This window comes from Marmota marmota, unplaced genomic scaffold, assembly GCF_001458135.2.
Source record: "Marmota marmota marmota unplaced genomic scaffold, marMar, whole genome shotgun sequence".
In the NCBI taxonomy this organism is placed as follows: Eukaryota; Metazoa; Chordata; class Mammalia; order Rodentia; family Sciuridae; genus Marmota; species Marmota marmota.
The window spans coordinates 78,326,374-78,352,707 of NW_026000026.1; the positions used below are offsets into that span (position 1 = coordinate 78,326,374).

At 36.9% G+C, this 26,334-nt stretch overlaps 1 protein-coding gene across 1 annotated transcript in view; it reads right to left on the bottom strand.

The window, feature by feature from the left end:
- Jakmip2 (janus kinase and microtubule interacting protein 2) overlaps positions 1–26,334 on the bottom strand; it is a 156,421-nt gene that overhangs the window by 27,726 nt on the left and 102,361 nt on the right. The window contains 12 exon segments of the mRNA XM_048811746.1: positions 1,432–1,497; positions 2,378–2,431; positions 4,258–4,356; positions 5,509–5,607; positions 8,789–8,992; positions 9,932–10,051; positions 11,031–11,087; positions 13,678–13,818; positions 14,457–14,603; positions 17,798–17,896; positions 19,702–19,911; positions 23,615–24,112. Coding sequence (XP_048667703.1) covers positions 1,432–1,497; positions 2,378–2,431; positions 4,258–4,356; positions 5,509–5,607; positions 8,789–8,992; positions 9,932–10,051; positions 11,031–11,087; positions 13,678–13,818; positions 14,457–14,603; positions 17,798–17,896; positions 19,702–19,911; positions 23,615–24,112 — 1,794 coding nt within the window.

The window sequence follows — 26,334 nt, forward strand, 5'->3', positions numbered from 1 at the left end:
TCTTTTTTTTTTTTTTTTTTTGCTCAGCCACTGAGCCACATTCCCAGCCTTTTTTATATTTTATTTTGAGACATGGTCTCACTAAGTTGCTGAGGCTGGCTTTGAACACAATTGTGCTCCTCCTTCCTCAGCCTCCCAAGTTGCTGGGATTACAGGCATGTGCCAATCTGCTTAGCCAAAATAAATGTCTTTAAAAACAAAAACAAAAACAAAAAACCCCCACAACACTTGGTTTCCCTACATCAGGATTAATAAAGGAGAATTTAATATTTCTTAAGTATCCTTTTTATTTTGTAAAAAAACTTCTTTCTTGCTCTTCCCTTCCCCCATCTACCTTTTCCCTTCTGTGTCACTATTTGGAGTAACATATTAAAAAAAAAATTATAACTTTATTTGTTTACTTTTTTATGTGGTGCTGAAGATTGAACCCAGTGCCTTACCTGTGCTATGCAAGTGCTCTACCAATCAGCTATATAGTCCCAGCCCCTGGAGTAACATATTTTGACCTGTAGAATTCCCTCATTTCAGATTAGAGAAAGCTGTCTATATGTGCTTGGCTTCATTTAATCTCCAACAGATTTTTCTGCATCTCAGAACTTAAAAAGCATCTCAGTGAATGTATACAGTACAACTCTAATTTTACCCAAAGGTGTGCACGTGACTCTCAAGTATGCATTTGTACCGAGGTGCACTGAACACAACCAGTTATCTGGCTTCTCCATTTCTTTCTTTCCTTGCCACTTACCATGGTTGGACACAAGGGGGCAAGAGCACACCAGTGTTGCTTTTCTCCTGACAGTCCCTACACAGGGCTTTCTGAATGGGACTGCAGTGAACCCTGGCCAAGCTACAGAATCAATGGAGAACAATATGTATGTGTACACCCAAGGAAGAATGTGACAAGAATGGTGCTCCAGGTTACCTCCTCTCAACAAAATCCTTCTTTACTGGCTTCCCAGCTTGGTTAGGATGGATTGAACAATGTAGCCCAGAAGTTCCCCTTTTTAAGAACAATATACGTTTTTTAAAATATTATCAATTTTTTAGCTGTAGATGGACACAATACCTTTATTTATTTATTTTTATGTGGTAATGAGAATTGAACCCAGTGCCTTACACATGCTAGTCCAGTGCTCCACCACTGAGCCACCATCCTAGCCCCAAGAATAATATACTTTATAGGGACTTCAAGGTTAAAATTATCCTAAATCAGTGTGTATACTTAAAAAAAAAATTTATACACACACACACATACACACACACACACACTCATATTTTATATTCTCATTCAATCTGAGTTGGGTCACATTTATTACATATTCATTAATGCAAAGTCCTGTGCAAAGGGAATGTCCTCCATATTCTACCCTATTCTTTAGATGTTAAACCAGACATGGAGATGATGATATGTTAATAGGACTTATTACCTACCTTCTCTGCTAGGGACAGCACAGTACTGGCCTGAATGATGGCCACTTGTTCTTCATTTCTTAAATTCTGTGAAAAATAAAAGAGAAAGGCAATAAGCTGAATATATTTATATTTATACTACAGAAAATAACTAATGCCATAGATGCTACTCTTTATGTATGCACAAAAGCTTAACAAATTCCTATTGCTTAGTAATAATTCCCAGTAGTTAATCCAAAACCTGAAAGAGGCATATCAAGTGTGATTTCTTTTTCTTTTTTTTTTTTTTACATTTCCCTAATTCTGATTTGATTTTGTGTCACTGCAAGGATACTTCATTAATAGCTATTTTATGAGAAAAACAGAAATCAAATAAAATAAAGAACACTCTTCATAGCTGTTTTGATGTGATTCCGTAGATTTTGTTTTCTCCTTTGATAATTTTTCAGAATAAACAGTGACTGCTTGAACTTGCATACATCATTCAGCTAGTATCACAATGAATGATCCCCCACTGAATTAATATGCCTCGACCCTGTCTAGAAGGAGTTTTTAGAAAGAAAAAGGATTATAGCTTTCTGCTTCGTTTTTATGGAGCTGCCAGCAACCCTAGTATTTAGCAGCATTTGCAAATGCCTGACTGATTAATTTTATACTGGATGCCTCTGAGCAACAGTCAGATAGTAATTAGCCTTAATGACTGCAGATGTGGTCAGCATTCAGATCTGAAACCTGCCCATGAAAAGCACTCTACCAGGTCCCATTTCTGCTACTACCTCCTACAGATCCTAACATCCCCTTTGGCAAAGTTGTTTAATAAATTGTAGAATCTCCCAAGGGAGCTACATCTGTAAGTGAAAATGGTGTCTCACTTGCTATTATTTCATGTATATGATATACTGGTATTTCTTATCTCTTGTTTAGGCACATTCATATCTTTATCATACTTAATCAATTCATTACTTACCCCATTATCGCCCAAGATATCAAGCTGCTTTATGAGATCAGGGATATTCACATCCTGCAAAATCAAGAAGATGCATTGAAGTCAAAGAGATGAATGTGGCTTCCCAATCTACCAGTGCCAGTCACCAATTCAGTGAAGTCGTTTTAGGGCCATTATGTCTGTGGGCTGTCTTCCATGAGGCATACCTTGTTTTGAGTTTCCACTCTTGCTTCTTAACAGCCGTATGAACTTGGGAATTCTACTTAACAGTTCATTCTCAGCTGTCTCAGATGCAGAACAGAGATAATAAATATCTACCTCATAGGGTGGTATACAGAATGAGGCTGTGTGAGAGTCTAGCATGAAGTACGGACTTGGGGTATTAACTTTTATTCTTATAATTGCCAATTTTTTTCCAATTATGATATGTTTCAGGCATCAAAAAAGGTAATATAAAGAATCGATTTTGTTCTAATTAAAGGAATCCTGGTTTGGTTAATTTTGACTGTCAATGTAGAAAACTACAAAGCAATTCCTTTTTTTTATATGGTTAGATTAATTTCATCCTTTGGGGAATAGCTCATGGAAGACTCTGGTTCTTGTATTTGTTTGGAGCAGCTAAACTCTGAATCATTTCTCTTGGATATAAGTTACATCCACTAGGTTGTTTAGAATTAGGATTTCTAATCCATTGGAATTAAATTAAGATTTATCCAAGAAAAAAATCTGAGGAAAAAAATCCCTGTTTTCATTTAATTAAAATTAAATTAAAATTTGCTTTGATTTACAAATTTTCATGTAACCTAGGAAAAAGGCCAGAAGTTTAAACACTATGAAGTGGTTGAAGTGATGGAAGCCAAGGATGCACAATTTTATTGACTAATTTATATCCCACTTTTTTTAAACCTCATTATACCACTCCCTCCTCCTATTCATGTTCAAACAACAGCACAGCAGAGCCCTGCTACCAGGAAAGGCAAAGTCTATCTCTATGTGATAGGAAGAGAGAAGGCAACTGAAGCAGGCATGTTTGGCAGCTCAGAGTAGGAGCAGTCTGGCCATGCAGAGGGTAAAAGAGAGACCAGGACTAGCAGGAGGCATAACAGCTGCAGCTCAGGAAGAGAAACTCACAGTGCAATTTCATTACACGGAAGGACAATACATTTTCTGGGAAATGCAGATACTTCAATTTCACCTTATTCCATTAACACTAAGGGTAGATTTTATTTTATTAAATAAGTGACATGTTATAAAACTGAAGCACTTCCAAAGTGGAAATCCTCTCTAAATTAAATATATCAAGCAAACTAGATGATTTCAAAGATGTCTTCTAATTCCCAAATCCCATAATAATGAATTCCACAGCACCTAGAAAGTCACAACAAAGGGGCTCATCAGATGCATTTTTATCTGCAGACTTGCAATATGCTTCTCTCTCTCTCTCATTTTTAAAATTTTTAATTTTTGCAATGCTGGGAATGGAACCCATAACCTTGCACATGCTGAGCAAGCGCTACCACAGAGCTACATTTCAGTCTTGATATATGCTACGTGAAGTATTGACTTACTTTCACATTTCCCCTCATTAATTAAGGCTAATTATCTTAATAAATAAGATATTAGAACAGAACTGCTCTGTTCTAAATAATTATGACTGCCTGTGTCCTTACTGTTCATGTATGTGTGACACATTTATATTCTTATTGATTTTTCCAACAGATGTGACTATTTGCAATTCCTACATGGTTTGTATTCAGTGATTGAAAAAACAATCATGAACAATTTCCCCTTTTCCAATTCTCAGTTTTTCTAATTTCTTTTTTTTTCTTTTTTTTTTTTTAATTTTTTATTGTGGGTAATTTTTCTAATTTCTAAAAACAAAAAATTTCATGTGTGCCTACCTTGACACCTTCTTTCATACAGTAGATCTGTAGAGCGCTCACACCATCTGAGAATGGGTGGATTTGTAGATTAAATGGAGGGGATCGCCTCTCTCTCTCCTTGAAATACAGCAAAGAATATGTGAGAATTTTTAAAATAAGGAGCAACTGATTAAACACTAAACCAGTTGTCTCTTTATGCAATTTCAGCAGTGTATCAATATGTCTATTGCCCTCCCCACCCAAAAAATTAAACTCCAGGTGTTCATGCTTAAATTTAATAGAAAAACACTGACCAGTCAACTAAGTGAAATGGGAGAAAAATGGATAGATAGTGACATTCATTCTTGCAAATATTTTTATTAGAGAAATGCAGAAAGCGAAGTTCCTGTTTCAACTGTATAAATATTTAGAACTTTCAGATATCGAAGAGTGGCCTTGCAAGGAAGTTTATGGTAGCAAATAGCCTTTTCAATCCACTCAATCATTTTGAGTGAGATCTGTAGATGTAAAAGATGCCTAACTCTTCTTTCCTGAAGGATATAAACTACTAACTTTTTATCCAGGTCTAATTTGAAATAACCTCAAGAAGAAATCACTGGTAAAATAACAGAAAAATAATACAGTAATTTTCCTTGCAATTTTACATATTAACATATTCAACTTGACCATAAGCCAAATTTTGCATGATACAATCAAAATCTGATTTGATTTATGTTGTATTTAAAAAAAAAAACCAAAGTCAAACATCTGAATTTCCCCCACTTAATCAAGTATTTCCTAAAACATGTTACCTTGCTTCTTAGTATACTTTTGCATAAATGTTTTATAGACTAATAAGTTTATTTAGCAATTCAAATTTAACTAAAGTATTTTCTCTAACATATTTTGAAATACAATTCTTGAAGTGACATTTCGGAGTCAAGATTCAATGAAAGATGGATATTATTGAAAAGCAATGAAGTCATAATGAGGTTTAAATTTATTATTTAAATTATTTAAAAATCATCAGACTTGTGTATAAAGGCATAGGTGTTTGAAAAGCACCTGTTTTTGAATGTGAGCACACAGTTCTGATTTGCCTCAAGGTTTTACCACTCACAGCTTGGGGGACTTGGGGGACTTAATTTTAGTTGCCTTGGTGATAAGATCTGGAGAGTGATTGTGAGGTCCATGTGAGAGTATGAATTTGAAATGCTTCTTTCAGCCCCTATCCAAGGTGCTCAGTGGGTTTTATCATCATCATCATCACCATCATCATCATCTCCTTACTTCTAGTTCTAGGTTTCGAAACTCCAGCAGCTCATTCTGGTCTCTGGCGTCCTGTAGTTCCTGTTGTAGCCGGTGATTTTCTGCCTCTTGTTTTTCTATCTAATAAAGTAAATCCTGAAGTTAGGTGAGCATTGCAAAAAGCAACTACAACTTTGCAAAGCAAGCATGGCTAGTGTTAACTCCCTTGGTGAATCAATCATCTAGGCCATGAAAAAATTCCCAAGAAGATGCGAATAAAATAGTTTTTGGTTTTCCTTTTAGTTATCCTCCAGCTAAGATGTCTGAGTCATAGAGAAAAATGATGGAAGAAATCTCTGTTTTGGGAAATAAAGTCCAAGCCTCCTGTGAATAGTAAATGTGAGCTACTCATATGCTCTTGTGGGACAGACATAGTGGAGTAGAACAAAGTCAAGGATTTCTATAAGGGGTATCGACACCTCTCAATTCTGGAGATACCACTTGTCAGGGAAGTATATTTTATTGTAAATGGACAATTTATAATTGTATAGATTTATAGGGTAAAAGTGATGTTATAATTTGTGAATATATGTGGCATAATTAAGTCAAGCCAGTTAATTCATCCAGAACCTAAAATACTTGACATTTTTGTGGTGATAATATTTGACATTTATGCTCTTAAGGGTTTTGAAATGTAAAATAATTTTTTAAAAACAACATTTATCTTATACAAAACTTCACTAAATTCCAATTACCTACAGAATAAGGGCAAACTCCTAATTATGAAATTCAAATACTTTAGTAATCTGTTCACCATCTAACTTTAAATCCAGTTTTAAATGTATCAGTATCATTCCTAAAAATCCTCTATGTACTCACATGACCAACCACATACACACTAGAATCTGACAACCTCAATCTACCCAGATGAAGTGATTCTTCTAGAACTCTGTCTTTTCTTTCTGAAAAGCACTTCCCTATCTCCTTTTTTACAGACAAAACCCTACATTTCTTGGGCACCAAGCTCTGAGGTCCATAAGAACTTTCCTGGGGTGGGGGGAGTCTACCCATTTGGAAGTGACACCTCTTCTTTCTGTTTTCCTATAGGACTTTCTTACAGGACATTTATACAACATGATGAAACATAAAATTAAGTTAGCTGTGTACAAATGTGCCTCCTCCTGAAGACAGGCTTCTTGTCTGAGTCATCTATGGATATAAGGGATCAGAAAATCTTTATGAACGACAATAGACTTTGGGCTTCCTTTGACACTAGCTGTGTGGGTGGGCATTATACACAGTAAGTATTTAAAATTTTAGATTTAGAAATACAAATCCAGAGTCCATTTCTTTTTATCACAGAATGAATCTTACTCACCCAAACATATACTTTTAAAGTTAAAAATATTTACTTTTAAATTTATTCTTAGAAGCCAGAGCTCAAAATTTCTCCTTTTGGACCAAATTAAAAAAAAAATAAATAAAGGAAATCAGATTTAAGACATACTGGGAATAATTTTTCATTATAAAAATGAAATAACACTTATTATTAGACATCTCTGAAATTAATAGGAAAGGAAAGGTGGTGAAATTATGGGATATGAATTAATGTAATCAACTCAAGTTTTTTCTTCTTCTCTTCTTGCAGTGCTGGGGATGTAAACCAGGCTTTCACAAATATTAGACAAGTGCTCCAGCACTGAGCTATATCCCAGCCCTTAACTCAATTTTTTTTTTTAAACTCTAGATCTCAGTGGTTCAATGAACTTTCAGATATCTCTAGAAATTGACTCAGATTGTAAAGGAGATTCTACATTCTGAAATCTTGAATTGGGTCAGTAATGGGATATTTGCTGGTCCTGGTAGTTAGTGAAACAATTAGATCAGCTGTCCACAGAGTTGAGTTCATGGGCTGGCACTAAGGACAACGAGGTTTCTTATAGGAACACTCAACCTTCCCAAGAGCACCAGTTCTCGATTTTGGNAAATGCTTACTCCCTTATGTATTCAAATGTGTATATGTACGTGTATGCTACCATTTAACATATATAATTGTAATAGCCATCTTTCCTTCTAAACAACTGACAGCAGTTGCCACAGTACTCTCCAGTATATTGGCCGGGCGTAGTAGCGCACACCTGTAACCCCAGCAGCCTGGGTGGCTGAGGAGGGAGTTCAAAGCCTGCCTCAGCAACTTAGTGAGGCCCTAAGCAACTCAGTAAGATCCTGTCTCTAAATAAAATGTAAAAAAAGAATGGACATGTGGCTCCTTGGTTAAATGCTCCTGAGTTCAATACCTGGCACCAAAAAAAAAAAAAAAATTCAGTATATTGTAGTCCCTTCAAAAACAAAATCACTGGATACAAACGCTCCCTCAGTCTATGAGGTAGGAATACTGTGATGACTATAACTTTGAAGTCAGAAGGCTAGGTTCATGTCTTTGTGACCTAAGGTAAATAATTTAACTTAAACTAGGTACATTTAACTTCTACTAAGTGATTTTTTTCATAGAGTTTTTTAGGATTACATAGATGCATGTAGAGTACTCCACACAGTGTCTGTAACACAGTCAGCACTCAATAAATGTTAAATATCAGTAGCATGTTTTAATTTTTTTTTCCTTTTTTCCTTACCCCACCCCTCCCTTCCTGCCTGCCTTTCTTCCTTCCTTCAAGATAGGCTTGTACGAGGTACTTATGATATAAGAGAAAGAACATTTGACCCAGGAAGATATGAGGTGGAGGGCTGGGGTTGTGGCTCAGAGGCAGAGCACTTGCCTAGCATGTGTAAGGCACTGGGTTTGATTCTCAGCACTGCATGTAAGTAAATAAATAAATAAAGGTCCATTGACAACGAGAGAGAGAGAGAGAGAGAGAGAGAGAGAGAGAGAGAGAGAGGAGTGATATCCCAGCTTTGCCATTTACCAGCTGTGTGAACTTGGGCAATTAAGTTAACCTTTCTGAGTCTTAAACTCCCTTTTTATAAAATAACTGCCTTAGGGAGCTCTCACTGGAATTAAGTGAGATAGAGTCTGTGAAAATTCTGGGTGAGCTGTCCAATGTAATATTATGTAATTATTTACAAAGAAAAGAAACTAGCTAGCCAAAAAGATAAAAGTTATTTTTTTTTCTTTGCAAGAAATTAAAACCAATATTGTCTAGCTTTGAAAATCAAAGTTTTCAGATGGCAAGAATGAGATACTACATACTCAACAAAAGCATCAATCTAGGTTGTTTTTAATGTCTTTAGATCCAAGGTGTATTGACAAAAAAATTAAAACAGTTCAAAAGCCTTGGAGGAGAGAAGGGTGCTACTGACTGACATTTTCCTGTTGCTGAGATCCATGCTGCAACCTCTCCAACCTAATTCAGAGTGCTCTGGGCAGTGGAGCACCAACCTTGGCTTCTCGCTCAGCATCGATGATGCCTCCCGTCTGCTCCTGTAGCAGGGCATATGCTCTTTGGAGGGCCTGGTATTCTTTTGTCAATTGTCGAAATCGTAGCTCAGATTCTTCAGCTGCTAAACTCTTGAGGTTAAAATACAAACAAACAACAAAAAGGCCCAAAGTGATTGTGTTAATTCAGGTTCTGTGTTCCAGGTAAGCAATAACTAACATTCACCCACTGTTTATAGGGAAGGAAAGTTGTTTGATTTAACATTCTGTTTGATTTCATTTTTAATTCTCAAGTGTATATGTGGACAAAAGTACTGTAATACTCTCAAGACAGACATTGCAGAAATGTGTAAGAAACGAATTTTAAAAAGAAGCATTTACTCACTTGTTCATTTCTGATTATTACCCATTTATGATTGGATATCAGACAACTTAGATCCAAATGCAAATAAGTACATGGATTTTGGATCTAAATCAAAGTAAGATGATACTCAAAATTTTACTTCTTTTCAATAATTCATATCCACGACTTCTTTTGCAGATAAATTATTCTAAAAAAAAAACCTGTTTATAGCTCAAGGTCCTAAACTTCAGGACTTACACAATCACTAGGGAGTTTTGTGAAAATTGAAGACTGGGGGATATTTACCCCTCAGATCCCAAGTCAAGGGATGTGTGTTTGGGTCCTGGATTCTTCACTGTAATGAAACCACCTAGATTGGTCTGTTGAGGGTGGATCAGAGAGCCTTAGATTCTATACAGAAAACCCCTGAGCTTCTTTGTGGGCTCACAATTTCCCGAGATGAAGGATGTTGGAGAGTAACTTTTATTTTGAAAGAAGTCTTCAACTTATAGAGCTGAATTGCAGAGCAGTTTCTAGAAGTTTCACATGACACAGATGATGTTACTTATCAAGAAGGAATAAGGCAAACTGTGGTCTCAGACATGGTCACTGTTATGAGATCACTCTGTGTGGGTCATAAAGGAGATGAAAAGTGATTTTTTTTCTTTCCCTTAAAGGAAAGATTTGGTGACAACATCACACAAGACTAGAGAAACAGAAGAGCTTACCTCATCGAGGTCATCGTCGGGAGTAGCTGGTGTTCGGTCTGTTCTGAAGGAGGCCATGGAAGATGTCTCTGAATCCATAGAGTCCTCATCATAGCCAATGAATGGGTCCAAAACAGGCCTCTAAGCAGAGGGAAAGCATGTGTTGACTGACACAACTACACATGGGAAAGCTGGCATGTCAAAACACCATGCCGACATACATGTGGATGAGCACGGGAGACATCCTGTAATGCTTCTTTGATGAGAGAAAAATATTAGGCAGAAGCACAACAGTAGCAATGAATATTTCTCCCATGTTATTTCATTTCTGACTTATTCAAAGGGTATTAATTAATATTATAGCCTCTTTTACATTACATTTTTTATCTTGAAGAGTTAATGTAATTTACTCTTTCTGGTATTTAAAATGTGCTCACAGGACTTTGAAAATCCAGGCATCTAAATGCTAACATTATGCAATATATAATGCCTTCTCTAACCTAATTTTACAGGTAAGAACATACAAAAAAACATTTTTCTTAGGGTCAATAAAATATTCTTTAAAAAGTTAGGCATTTATGAAGAGGATCATCAGAACTTAAGTCTGGCCATCTAATTCCATATCCAAATCAAATGAGGCACTTAGTAAAAACAAACACTGAAACCAAACAAACTAAATAACAAGACTTCTGTGGGCACTAAGAGGCCATCCTGATACTGGTGGATTAAGAATGTCATTATCAATAAAATTTATTGTTCAAGTGAATAATGAAAATGTACTGATAGAATGAGCAGAAAACTCTGATATTATCCAGAGGGAGACATCAAAGCATGTCTACATCTTGTGTGTTCTTGGATTGTAACTTTTCAATTTGTTAAGCAAGCCTTTCTACATTGAACTTAGTGGCTTCTCCATTCAGAAAAAGTCATATTAAAGCAAACACGTTTATTTTCAGACTCTGAGAAATGTCAAGAGAAGAATTTCTTTCAGCAAATAAAGCTCCTGGTTTGCTGAGTTCAGGAACATCTGATTTATCACATTTTTGCAGGAATATTCCTTGGTAAGCTCACCTCTCTGTCTATTTGTGGCAAATGCCTGATAACCTAGTTTTCTCATTACCTTAATTGGCTTGGAACTTCTTCTATGCTTTCTCCTACGGATGAGCTTTTCTCTGTCCTGTAAAACAGATAACGGATTTTGAGAACTAGTTGGTATATCCATACAGGTTTTTTTTTTTTTTTTGCAAAAAACAAATTGGTTTTTCCCTTGAGGCCTTACAAATTTTTCTTCAAAATAAGATTTTTTTTTAAGAGAGAAAGAAAGAGAGAGAATTTTTTAATATTTATTTTTTAATTTTTGGCGGACACAACATCTTTGTTTGTATGTGGTGCTGAAGACCGAACCCGGGCCGCATGCATGCCAGGCGAGCGCGCTACCGCTTGAGCCACATCCCTAGCCCCTCAAAATAAGATTTTTGTTTGGAAAATTTTGGCAACTTTTGGTTTTGAGGCCTCACCATCAGGAAGTGTACTGTGTTCCTAATCAGAATCCCTCGGTTTTATTTATACTTAAAAATCGAACAGTTTTATATATCATTACTTATATATCCACAAAGCACAGTTCTTCTATTTTCCCAGACCCCAGATTACTTTAGATTTGTGTTTAGAAAGTAGCATTTCACAATAAAATGAACCTTTATTCTTTTATTTTTTTCATTTGTAAAGTACAGAAAGCTATCTTTTGGCTATTTGTGGAAACTTGTTTGGATCCTAGTTCACTGGATTTATTCAGTGTTTCTGTTTTGTTTTATTTTTATTTATTTATTTTTATGGGGGAATTATAGTATCTTTTTTTTATTTGTTTTTGCTATGAATGGAGATACTGAGGGAATTTGGGGATTGCTTATTAAGCACTCTGTGTATTTACTGCACAAGTTTAAAGCAGATGTTCTGATCAACATGCCTAAATAGCCCAGAATTCTTATGAAACTTATAGCTTAAATCCAGGATTTTGAAAGTGAGGTAAATTCCTGGACTTGTGAAAATGTGATATTTATGAGTTATTACATTGTGGAAATGATGTGAGGAACCCAGAGCTTCATACCACATTTGAAAAGTAATGTGTTTTAAGCAAATGGTATTTAGGCTTTTTGATTTTTTGTCTTTACAAGTTAAAAACATTTTGATCTTGACACCTCACTGTAGTTGAGACTATTTTTTTTTTTTTTTGGTAATGGGGATTGAACCCAGGGTTGCTTAACTAACCACTCAGCCACATCTCCAGGCTTTTTTTTTTTTTTAATGTTTTATTTTGAGACAGGGTCTTCCTAAGTCCTTAGGGCCTTGCTAAGTTGCTGAGGTTGGTCTCAAACTTGCCATCCTCCTGCCTTAGCCTCCTGAGTTACTGGGATTACAGGCATGCATCACTGCACCTAGCTGTAGTTGAGACTTTTGAAATGTACATGCATTACAATACTTAGATAACCCTCCTAATTAGTGTATGCATTACAGCATATAGTCAACATAGAAGTTGTTTGAAGGATAAACAATAAATAATTTACAACCAAAGTCATAAGTTTCCCTCTCTTAATGACAGTGAACTATCTTGCTCAACCACTTGGCAGACTATTGCCTAACCCCTGTCTCTAGTTTTTCAAGTGTGGGGCTTGGTTGATCCTGAAGTGCAAGGAATCAAGGATATCATTCTTAGAATAAAGGCAGAGAGGCAAAGAAGAGAACTCAAAGGTTTCCAAGGTCTCAGCCCTTGTTGCAGGTAACACAAACCTCAGCCAGATGTGATCAGTAGCAGTAATTGTCCTACCTATACAGCAGGGACTGAAACATGGTCAGAAAATTTGGACTGGAATTCCAGTTCTGTCATGTAATTATGTTGTTGTTTATTCAGAAAATAATTACTAAATGGCATCTGTGTTAGACACTGATTCAGTGTTGGGTAGCAAGAGATATATGGTCCTGTTACTATAAGCAAAATATTTAGTCTCAGGATTCTAATACTGGAAGACAATTGTAAGACACACACTCACCCTGCAAACTTACATAACAATTCATTTCAAGGTTCTTTTAAAGTGCTTTGCAGCTATTATTTATGCTACCAAATTGGTTAACAAAGGATTATAAATGAAAAGGTCTAAAGCAGTTTAACAATATAAAATATCTCTGAAATAGAGTCTCCTAAACATAATTATATACTGAACATGTAAACTTGGGCCTCTGGGGTTAATCCAAAATCATTAAGTACTTCCACTGTATGTTGATTTGTTGGCTATGTGTTATGGTTTAGATATGAGATATCCCTCAAAAGGTCATGTATAAGACAATGCAAGAAAGTTTAGAGGTGAAATGATTAGGTTATGAGAACTTTAATATAATCAGTGCATCACTCCACTAATGTGGATTAACTGGGTGATAAGTGTAGATAGTTGGGGAATGGCTGGATGAAGTGGGTCACTGGGCGCATGTCTTTGGGGTTTATATTTTGTCCCCGATGAGTGGAGCTCTCTCTGCTTCCTGATTGTCAAGACCTGAGCTGCTTTCCTCCTCCACGCCCCTCTGCCATGATGTTCTGCCTCACTTTGGGTCAAGAGCAATGGAGTCTGTGGACTGAGACCTTTGAATCTGTGAGCCAAATAAACTTTTCCTCCTCTAATTGTTCTTTTCAGTTTTTTTCATCACAGTGATAAAAAGCTGACAACACACTACTTGTCCTTGGGATCAGTGTAGAGTTTACAGATTGATCCAGAACCTACCCTTGTGAGCTCGTCAATAATGTTCTGCTGTTCAATAACCTGAAGTTTTAGAAACTCTGTCTCTTGTTCTTCGTTAGCTTGGTCGAGGTCATTCAGAGATTTTAATTTCTTCAAAGGTGGGTGCGATGTTATTTTTTCTCTCTGGATTTGAAAAGAAGAGATACACGTGGAAACTTTAAAAAATGCCAAAGTTCAGTCATTACTACAAAACATGGGCAGGAAGTTTATGAGGCTCCACCTAAACATTTTCCAGTTAGAATGTGTGTTTCTACACACACCAACTCAAAACCTCAAGTGTGTTTTATCTGTGATACTATGTTTAAGTCATTGGGGGATTTTCTGGAGACCTCTATAGATGTGTTGGAAATCTGTTAAGGAGTGCATTACCATATCACCTGTCCACACCTAATGCCAGTGACGGTTTCTATTTTCCAACTACTATGCCAGTTCTTAGAGGTGTCCCTCTGTACAGTTCTGTAAAGGGTACATTGGAAGAAGGTTTCTATGGTTGAGGAAACACACTGAAGCTTTGCTTTTGGAGAGTGTGCAGACTCCTGGAAGCACTCCTCCAGTTCTGTAAATTTAGAAACCCCATAAAATTCTGAGGCAGCAGGCTTCCCTTGCTTTCCTCCTTAAAGCTTCCTTGCTTACATAAGGAAAAACCCAAATAGCAAGATACTTCAAAAATAAGCAGAAAGAAAACAGTAAGTCAGGCTATTACAAAAAAGGAAGGAATATAGGGAAGGAAACTTGAGTTCTGCTGAGCCTGCAGTACGCACCATTTCTGAATTTTCCTTGGTGACGGCTTTTAGTTTCTCCTCCATGCGTTGCAAAGACACCATCAGCTCATCATTTCTCTTGGCGAGGCACTTGTTCCTTTCCAGGAGAGGTTTACATTGCTTTTCCGTTTCCCGCACACGTTTTAACTAGGAAGGAACATCAGAATTTGTCTCGGTTTGGAGAGGGGAGTCAATTGATGGGAGAGAAAGTACCTTCAGAGTCCCTTTGTCTGCTTCACTGACATTCCAATCCTCCATTTAACAGGTCTGCTTCTTTGTTTCCAGATTCCTCTAAGGCTTTTCATCACTTTCTTTAAAACCCTGTATCTCTATTACCCTAAAGGAGGTGCTGCAGAGATAATGCTTTTGGAAACACTCAAGAGTAAGAGCTCTCTTTAGCTGCTCCTGCCTGTTTACCCCATTATGCTCAGCCCCCTTCCCTGGAACTGGGATGGCCTCTCATTGTCTCACAGTGACAAAGCAGCTCATCCAGATCACAGGGTCACCAAGTAATGTAAGCATGTCCTGAATCCAAGCCTGCTCGTCTCCAAAAGTTCATCCATTTCCTCAGAGATTTTGCTGAGATCTCTTGATTCATATTAAAGTTATTTATTTTTAAAGAAGAGATATATTGAACAAAAACTGCATTGATGTTTCTGTTAAGAATACAATTTTCACCAAGTCTTGGCAAAGTATGATTTTATTGTTATCCATGCATAACCAAAGGTGACTCTCATTTTCCCAGTTCTAAGGCAGGGGGTTTTCTACCTCAGCACCTTTGACATTGTTGGAGAAAGGTTTTTGTTGTAGAAGTTGTTCTATGTTCTATGCTATGCTTAGCAGCATTTCTTGCTCTCTGCTCATTAGATGTCAGTAACACCCTGCCATTTGTGATAACCAAATGTAAATGCTGCTCAAATTGCTTCTGTAATTTAGAACCACTGACCTAAACTTTTGAATGTTGTCTTGAGGTAAATGTAAATGGTCCCTGTTTTACTCTCAAAACTCTCCTGTTTGGAGATGTATTTTATGACCAGTCTACTTATATATTATGGGTTTCCATGTTAAGTTTCTCATGATCAGTATATTCTTTGCATAGTAGTGATTCTGAACATGAAAAGTTATTAGGGAAGGAGTGACCAACACAAGGAAAGGGAAGTGTTATCAGAAACATCTAAGAAGATTTTTTAAAGTTACTCCTGCCATCGAGAGTCTGTGGTTTTGGGAGGTGCTGAGGTAGGGGGCTTGGCTATCTATGAATATTTGAAAATGTTGCCTTGGAGATTCTTAAACAGCACCTTTCCTACTTCATTCTAATTTCCATTTGAAAACTTCCATTTTATAAGGAAGTCCAGATATGTATTGATTTCCATAAATAACCTGACATAATTCTCAGTTCTTGAGCTTCAGTGCCTGAATCATTAGTACTAAATATTGAAAACACATACGGACAAATAAATTCTTCTACTAGGTTCATTATTTTGATCTTTATGTCTTTTCTGGAGGCCAATGACATGAGTTTTAAATATCTAAGTTTACTTACTTTTACTATTCACAGAAAACATAGATAAGCACAAAGAGAGGGAAATCTCTATAATTCTAACAAAACATAGACCAATAATCAGTTCCGTGGTGCCCCCACAAAATGTTCCTTTTAAAAAAATATATCTTAAATGTAACAACAAAATATTGAAAGTAAAGTATATACATATGTGTTTGTGTGTATATTTATGTATATACACTTACAGATTCATGAAAACACTAAAAGAAAAAAATGTGATTCTGTTAAATTAACAATAGATTTTAAGTCAAGTCCTAGAGAAAAGAAAGTATTTCATAATGATAAAAGGGTAGTACGCCAAAACATGCAATGAATTCTAATTTATATGCATCTAGTAATATAACTTCAGATATATGTAAAGCAAATTGATAGAGTGAAGCAGATAGATAAAACTTTTGGGAAAGCAGGCAGGCAAAAATATCAGCAAGGTTACCAAAAATTTTAAATAGACTTAACAAACTTGAATCAAACTATAACTAATAATCATAGAGTATATCTTCTTTGCATGTGAACATGAAACATTTCTAAAATTGACCATATGCTCAGTCCACAAAGCCAATCTCTACAAATTCCAAAAGAAGCCTTCCAAGGGAGAAATCTATAATCAAAGGATAACTAAAAAATCTCCAAATTTTTGGAAATTAAGCCATATACTTCTAAGTAGCCATGGCGCAAAGAAGAAATCACACGTGATTAGAAAAGATTTTGAGTAAAATAGCAGTGCATTATGACACTTCAACACTTGGGAGATGAGGCTAAAAATCAAGAGTTGGAAAAACAATTATTGCCTAAAATGCATGTATTTTTTAAAACATGAAAGGCTGAAAATAACTCCTCTATATGTACAACTCCATTAAAAATGTAAATAGTAAGCCACAGAGCAGAATATTTTAAATGCAATATCCCACAAATGATGTTTTCTCATCATTTTAGCCTTAATATTAGTAAGAAAATTAGAGGCAGTACAACAGAAACTAAGCAAAAGACTAAGGGCAAAACCTGAAGGGAATCCAAAAGACTGGGAGATGTTTGCAAGGTTACCCAACCTCATTGATAATGATAAAAGTAAAAATTAAAATAAAAATACAGATATACCTCATGGGCACCGAAATGGCTAAAATTAACAATTATCTTTGCATTTTTGCACATATGTGGAGAAACTGAAACCCCTGTACATTGTTGATGGAGATGCATACAGTTAAAAAAAAAACTTTAGGAAACTGCAATTACCGCTGAGGCTGCCTATATGCTACTCCAGGATACTCTAGTAGTAATGGACATGTTTTTCACCATTTAGCAACACCATTCTTAACAGCTTAAAAGTGTTGTGGAACAAGGCACAAATAGCCCTTAACCATAGAATGAATAAGTACTTTATGATATTTTAATTGAATAGTATAATGTAAAGAAAGTATCCTCCATAGCAATGGATGAATATCACACACACACAAAAAGCTGAGCAAAAGAAGTCAGACACAAAAGAGTAAAAATTGTATGATTCCTTTTACAAAAAAAAAAAAAAATGGTGATGTCTATGGGAATAGAAGGCAAAAACGGTGGTCATCTTTAGAAGGATGGCGAATGGGAGGGGCCCCAAGAGAGGATTTGAGAGCTGGTAATCTACTCATTCATCTGGGTGGTGGTTAGGTGGATTGGGTGTGCCACTATGCAAGTATTTATTGAACTGTACCTTTGTTATATGTTCACTTTTTTATTATGTTACATTGCTAAAACATAATACCTATTTCCAAGATATAGGGCTTAACTGAGGACAACTCACCAATTCATTTCGTTCATCTCCAAGCAAAGTGTTCCTATCTTCTAATTTTCTTATAGTGGCGTTTAACTCCGCTATTCTCTTTTGATTTCTTCGCAAATCCTATACGTGAAAATTAAAATGGGTATTTCATCTTTAATTCTTTTCACAAAGTTTTGGAATGCATTTATTAAAGTAATAGGCTGACTTTTCCTTATCTACTTTATGAAATGACACCAAAATTTCTCTTGTTCAGAGAAGAGTAAATATTTACCCTTTTCTAACTCCCAGTATTCACCACTTGGGTTGAAGATCAAGCTGGGTGGAAATGGCAAATGAATTCTACATGGCAGACACTCAGGGGTCCAGAATCAAGGCAGGGGCTATGGCAGAGTTTTGGATCAATGTATCAGAGCTCTGTGCTGTGAGACCAAGGTCATGTGGTGATTACATGAGGTTCAAGGAGCATCCCTCATGTCAGGGCTGCACATTGCTTTCTACTACGAATTAGAAAACCATCCTGCTCTTACACTTCACCACAGAGAGGACAGATTAGGCGGTAGGTATGGGCTTTGTAAATTCCTTCATACTCCTGGAGAAAAAGATCAGACTGAAGAAAGGTACCTTTCCTTTCGATATAAAAGGCAGTAGTTTATAGGGTAGTCTACACTAAAATATTTTGCCCAGTGTAACTGGCTTTCCCATGGGTAGAATTGCTATGAATCACCTTACACAGCAGTCATGACTTAATTCTGTACTAGAGCCCATAGGCTGTCATTACCATTATCATATGCTGGCAATTCTAATATCATTTAAGAGTGCTGTTGACAGAACATTATACCCCTAAATTTACAATATCCTAGGGGATTCAGCAGGACAGGTAAACTTCATGGAAGCATAACTTGTTCAAGGTCTTATGGCTTATGTCTGCAGATTAATAGCAAATTTGTATTGGATGTTAACTGCATGCCAGATACTGTGCTCAACATTTCATATACCATTTCTTCTGATCCTTTGAACTGCCTTGTGGGATACCAGTATAGCCTCTACTTTACCAATGAGGAGATTCTGTACAGTGAAGTGGTTTGCCTAAGGTTATTCTGTTAATGTCAGATCCAGAATTTGAACCAAGGAGTCTGATTCTAGGGCTCATTCTCTGACAGTTATGCTACAGTGTAGGTAAGTGTCAGTGATAGAACTAAAACATACATCTGCTACATCCTAGATCGGTATGCTTTCTACCACCTACAAGGCTATATATATATCCTGAAAACCAATTCATTAATTATTCATTACTTTGTTCTAAGTAGTACTTTGGAACTCATCTCTATTCCTAAATAATACATTTTCATCTTTTTAGCAGCTAAATAATTTGAAAGGTAATAGCCAACTACATACAAGCTGACTTCTCTTGCCGTACTTCCCAAAATAATTTCTTGTATAAAATGATGAAAATCCAGGTAAATAAATGGCAAGTTCAATCAAACTAGAAGCTTTCACACAATGATTATAAATGGTTTAGTCTTTTTACAGATATATGTTTTGACCTTTGCAGATTATAACTGTCTTTACCAATTTCTAACCCAACTGTTCACACAAGGGAAAATTACCAGTCTTGGCAAGAGGCAAAATATTTTCATTTAATTTATGATTCTTATAATCAACTTAAGTTTGCACAGGCATTGTTTGGCTAGAAGCAGTCTATGAAGAGATCTATAATTCTCATGTGATCTGCTAATGCAGTGCAGACCACTTTGTTGTCTATGAATTTAGAAAACCTTGTTCCCAAGATATTAGCCGGTATTATAGTAGGAGATCAAATTGATTTCTGGGCAGTAAACAGGAAAAGAGCTTAAGTGAAAGGTAAAACTTGGGGGCTAAATAAAAGATGACTCCTGAGTTCCCAACCCCAACTTGAGTGGACTTACAGGACTGCTGCAGTGTTCGGAGCCGTCTCCTGCCCTTCCTGGGATTTCCCGTTTGGGACTGCTCATGTTGCACTCAGCCTCCTTAACCAGAAAGAGCTGTTCATCCAACGCTTCCTTCTGCAGTTGGAGTTTCTGTACATAGCCTGTCTGGGTCTCCAGTTCCTTTTCCAGGGAAAAGATGATCCTGTCCTTGGCTTTGATTTCATCCATCTGAATGAAATGAGACCCAGGACATTTTAACAATGCTGTAAAGAAATGCATTTTTCAATGGTAGGAGTTTAACTAATTTCTTCTGATTGATTCAGGGGGAAAACGAATATGACAAGTGTATTGAACACATGAATATGATGGGGCAACAATGTGTAATAAAGGGTCGTCCTAGTTTAATTAGGTGGCAAGTAGAGCAGTTTTTCCTTTCTAGTATATTCTGTACAGATGTTCTCATTCAATGTATTGTTTGAAATGGTCTGGGTTGGTTAGATATGGAAAAGAAAGGCTAACTTGAGAATGGGGTCATTAGTGTTAATAAAGACGAATACTGAATATTCTACTACAATGTTTCCCAGGCAATTTTTATGTTGCCTTCTCTTCAGGGGAATGCACATTTGAGTTCAATCCAAATAGCAAATATCAGCTGGTCATTTGTAACTGCAGACTTCTCAGTGGCCTAATGATCTTTCAAGACTAAGATGTTTGCATTTGGCTGGCCACTTTGAAGGAGGGTCCTCTCAGTGGTTCATGTTATATGGTTCTTTCCAATTCCCATCCATATTTCAGAGCAGGCTGTACTTGGCAAACATTTTGCCATTATTGTCAGAAAATCATGGTTGGGACTAGAACTGGAATGGAAAATGCCTGGTAATAGTCACTATTTCTCCTCCTGCATCTGTGGGACATATTTATTGATCTCAATACTCATTTGTGCTAGGCTTGGGTATAGCCTCAGAAGTATTTCTCAACTAAAGGGCACACACATTCAATAACAATTGACCAGACTTCCATTGGACTGAAATCTTTTTGCTGTCCCTGGATGAGAGCTAATGAAATAAATGTTGGCAAACAATTTTTGAAGAGACAATAGCTATTGGTGAAAAGTTTCTCTCTGTTTTATTACATTATATGTAAATATTTGAAATATAACTGGGAAAAGATTTAACACAAACATCATTCTCTTTTTCTCTTCCTAAAATGTCACCTTATATTTAACAAATCACTTTCTTTGTATGCTCTTTAGACTAGAGGAAAAAAGAGAAAAGCATTTAGGATAGAAATTGTTAAACATAGTAAAGTGTTTTCCACACAGAAATGTCAGTAAACTATTGCTTCTAAGTCACACGTTTTAGGTCCATTTTGGGAGGGTGGGGGGGCTAAGGTATGTAGGATCTACAACATCATGATAACATGGTAAGTAATCAGGTACTGCTCTGATAAAGAGAGAAAATATTAGTTTTTATTGTCTTGCACCGGACTCTCGGCCCCAGTATTATTTTTAACTCACGCAGTCATTCGTCAAGGTCACCACAGGTAATGTTCTTCATGGTTAAAACACAGCTGCAGATGGGTGTCTTCTGAATGCCGACACACTCTGCCTAACCCAGCTTGCTGGGGGAATCATCCCATCAGTGCCCAAATAGTCACCACCATCATCGAAGCTGAGATTTACTGATCTTTTACCATATTTGAAGCACAATAGTCAAAACGTTATAATCCTATCCAGTGGGTTTTGTTATTACCCCTTTACAGATGATGGACTGAGAACCTGAAAGGTGAAATCTTGGTCATAGGCAGCTGGCTAGGAAGTAGGGAAGCCTGGTTTTCAATTCAATCTTCTGATTCTAGAGCCCATTCTGTCAGGCCCTAGACTATACTGGCCCCAAGATGGTTCTCTGTAGCTGGCACTGAGGAGGCTCTCCATTACTGTGGTGGTTGGAATGGACTCTGATCTCCAAATACTGAAAATAAAGCCAAGCTCTAGCTCTCAGATAAAAAGGGGTATGCACCAAATTCTTAGATAAGTTTTTCTAGACAGAACAGCTTCCATTTATGTCCCTTCCAGTTCCAAAAATGGAGCTGGGGTGTGGGTAGGGATAGGTAAGAAGAAGGAAGAAATGAAGACGAATGCATGTGTATTATTAAAGGTTTCCTTTGGTATTTTGTTTGCACTCAGTTTTTGGACCACTCTTCAGGTGGTCTAAATTTTACATTGTTATTAAGGGGGATTTCTTGTCTGCTTCAGCAGTACCTTAGTAAGGAAGCCATGGAAGAAATTTATGGCCAGGCACAGGGGCACACACCTGTAATCCCAGCTACTTGGGAGGATGAGATAAGAGGATCTCAAATTCAAGGCCAGCCCAGGCAACTAAGCAAGACCCCATCTCAAAAATAAAAAATAAGAAAGGGTTGCAGATGTATCTGTGGATGTAAGAGTCTATCACCACACTGATTCTTAGTATCACCATAAATTAAATAAATAAACAGATAAATAATCACAGATAAACAAACACATGTACTTGTACATTTTACATTGAAACCCATTAACAAAAATATTTACTGCAGAGCTTTCTTTTTCATTTACCTATCTGCCAACTCCAGCTTTCACAGTTTTGATTCTTTATTCATCAGCCATTGTCACTTGCAAAACCAAAGACAGGGCAGGAACCAATATTTCTGCACTGTGTTTGGTTTTTATTGTAAAAACCATGGCGTAGAATGAATTGCAGATATAAAAATTCAGATGGTGTGGCAACAGGAATATTTTACAGTCATACTATATTACATTACAAAGAAAATCACACATTTAGCTATTTAAAAATGTTCTATGGTAACCACTATTACCTTAAAATTTAAATACTAGGTATAGCCAAAGAACATAATTAGAATTCTTAGAAAACAATTGCTTAGAATTGGCAGACGCAGGAAGGAAAGTATAGTTGTTTTTTTTTTTTTTTTTATTCTAAGAAAATACTATTTTTAGAGAAGCATAAAGTACATTCTAATAGGTGATTGTTAATTTAATAAGATTAACTAAGATACAACTAATACTAAACATCTAAGTGTAGATGAACATAAATGTTGTTTCTAAAATAACTAAAATGGCCGATGTAGGGCATTTTAGCTTTTAGATGATGGTTACATTTGTATTTTTTTTAATTAGTTAATTTATTTATTTTTAGTATGGTGAAAGATCTGTGTGCTTTGGGGTTATACAAGTTAAAAGGAAAGATCCAAACTGCAGGGGCTGAGGTAAATCTTGAATATTGCAAATAGCTAACCAGCTACTTAGGAATAACATCCAATGAAGAAATTATAATGATTCTTATTTTGAATGACCCCTGTTTATTTTGAGAAAAGATCAATTTTCAAAATGATTAAAGATTTTATAGCTCTGTCTCTTGTTTTCAGACATGGTTTGTGGAAAAAAAGATTGGTGAATCACTTAGGATGTTCCAGTGGCTACCATTTGCAGACATCTTGAAAAATTACAGAACCATCTCCTGTGCCCTGTAAAAATCCCAGTGAGGTTTTATAAATGCAAAGTCCATAAAAACATGTAAACATCGGAAGAGTTCATAATTTAGAATATTTTTTTACAGATGTCAATCAAAGAAAACCATGATCGTGGAACAGATACTCTCTAAAAATGTAGGACTAGGAAGAGCCAATTAATAAGAGAAGGGTGATTCCAAATTCTCTTACGTTTTATAATTTCTTTTGGGCCTGGGCACATCCATCTGTTTATCTCGCTACCTGAATACCTGTTGACCTATCTTGCATTTTGAATGGAGCACTGGACAATAATTAGGCATTGTATACCATCCACTGACCAGGAAACACCTGAAAAAGCAAGTCCCACGGAGCTCTGAGCCTAGAAAGAGAAGGTTTCTGCACCGCATGGTCTGATGGGATTACTAACCAGCCTCCGAATATCCCGCTCCGACTCCCACTTGATCTTGGAGATGGCTTCTTGGTGGGACTGATGCTCACTCCTGAGGTCCCCAGCCTTGATTTTATCCGCTTGGATCATATTGCTCAGAGCCTCGTCCACCTGCTTCTTGGCCGTTTTCAGGTCCGCAATTTCCTGTAAGAGCTTAAGGCGCTCTGCGTCAAACAGTTTCCGGGCCTCCTCCCGGGCCTCAATGGTGAGCGCTGTCCTTACTTTGTCACTGCTGCCATCCCGGAGAGCACACAGAGCCGACTTGAGCCTCTGGATCTCTCCGTCCCGCACCTTCACTGTCCTTGACATTTCTTGCTCGTGTTGCTTGATGAGATTCTCCCTCACGGCCTGCAGCTCCTTCATCTTCTCCTCATGGAGCTTGGCTTTGAGTTCTGTGACCAGGACTGTGTGCTTGCGCTGCTCCAGCTCACGAATCCTCTTTGCTTCTTGGGTCTTCTCTCTTTCAAGCTTTGATACCTAAAGGCAGAGAGGCAAAAGGATGAAAAGAAATAAGCCTCAAAGAAAAGGTGTGCGCCCAGGCAGGATTTATAGTTTATGCCGCTGTGATCACTTGATTCCTCGTCTCTTTTCATATTCCAGGCCAGCCTGTGCTTAGAGGGGAGGGAATCAGGAGCCTTAGAGCTAGGAATGCAGGGTGTAAAAGGAGGAAATACCCAAGACGGTTTATGGGGCTTTGTTCAGACAAATATTTGAAGTTCTGCAGGCCCTACTATCCAACATGTCACCTGCAGACAAGAAGGAAGGTATCATTCAGAAGCTGGCAGGAAACATAGAATCCTGGGCTCCATTCTAGACCTATGAATTAGAATGTGCAATTTAATAAATGCTCAGGCAATTGGAATATACATTAAAATTAATGTATAATGCTCCAATGGGTTTCCCCTGAAAGGAGAAGAGTTTAATACCGAGCAGCTGGAGACCTTTTTAGATTCTACAACCCTCGTTGGATCCAAACTGGCATCTCCAGATAGCTCATAGATTGATATTGTGATTAGGCTAATACATTGGTGAGTAAGATGATATTATGAAATGTTCTCTTTCCTCCTTTTTGGGTGGAACAGAATATGCTACTGCTAATGGGGAAGGTGAAAAATAGTTGATAATGGCCTTAACCGTATCTGTCTTGGTACAGCAACCTAGCTCCTTTCCTAAGCTCTGTGCACATGCGCATATGGAAACACAAGCCAACCAACAAACTAACAAAATGAAAATACTGCAGTTTGTAGAGTCCTCTCTCGGTCTCAGCATTCAGGCACACTACATCCACTTGTGGAGAAGGATGCCTCTTTACATCCTTCTCCACTATTAGTAGAATCCCTGTCCTGTGCTGTCCCCAAACCAACAGACCAGGTAGCTTGAAATATTCCTTCTAACCATCTTACCTCCTAAGAATTCTGGCTAAGATGATATTCTGTGTTTTGTTACATTTCATGGAGGACTCCTAGTAGATGAGCAATGACACTTGCTAACTTAATTTGGCTGAGTAAGTCTCTGATTGAGGATGTCAGGATTTGGCATTAGTAGCTCGAAAAAGCCTCTCAGTGACCCTGTTTTGTGTCCTCCTTCCCTGACTTCATCTCTGCTGCCTGCCTCTGTCTTCTCCATCTCTATCACCACACGCACACACCCACCCACCCACACACACTTAGAATAACTTGGAAGAGAAGAAAATCCCAGGAGTATTACCTAGCTGAGTGATATTGAGTCGCTGCCATTTGTCAAACTGTAAGATCTCACAAAATAGTTGGAAGCCTTTCTGACTATATTTTTTTTTAAGATTCAAAGTCTATTTAAATCATGGTAATTATTAAGTATCTGAGATTTTACTTACCTCAATAGCTTACCTACCTTTATCTATAAGAGTATATTCTAGGTCCACATAGCATTTTATGAATACTTCATTTTTAAAGGCACAGTGATTATTCTCAGGATGGTTATTCTAAAAGAGCTTGGAACCCAAGGGGACTTGGTGAAATAAGTAGTCAGGCATCTTTAACTCACCTTCATCCTACTCTGCTCTAGCTCAGGTCTAAGGCCCCTTCCTAGATGCCTGTTCTCTTGAATGCTCTACAGCTGGTTGTCCAGGGTGGTGGCCATTAGATGCACTGAGCACTTGAAATGCTGCAAGTTTGAGTTGAGATTTGCTCTGATATACTCAGGATTTTGAAGACTTATGGTAAGGTAAGGAATGTGAAATTTCTTGTTAATCATTTTTATAGTAATTATAAGTTAAAAATGCAATATTTTGAATAGAGTGAATGGAAGAACATATCTTCCAGACGAGGATGGGCCAAATAATAGCCATGATCCAATACATCCTGCTTCTTGCTTTTATGAATAAAGTTTTATTGGAACACAGCATGTCCATTCATTTACATATTGCCTAAGGCTGCTTTTATTGTACAGTTTAGTTGAGCAGTTTTACAGATACTCTGTGTCTAAACTCTAAAATATTTACTACGTTTCCCCTTACAGGAAAATTTTGCTAATCCCTATTCTAGAAAATGCATCTTTATAGAAAAAGGGTCTTATTTTTAATAGATATAGAAACTCAGTTTTTCTTCCATATAAGACATTGGAAAGACACTTTATCTCAAGTGATGAAAACTTAGTTCTTTCCAATTTCAGCAGGATGTACTTATGTTAGGTGTTTGGCACAGTGTCACAACCACAAGAGC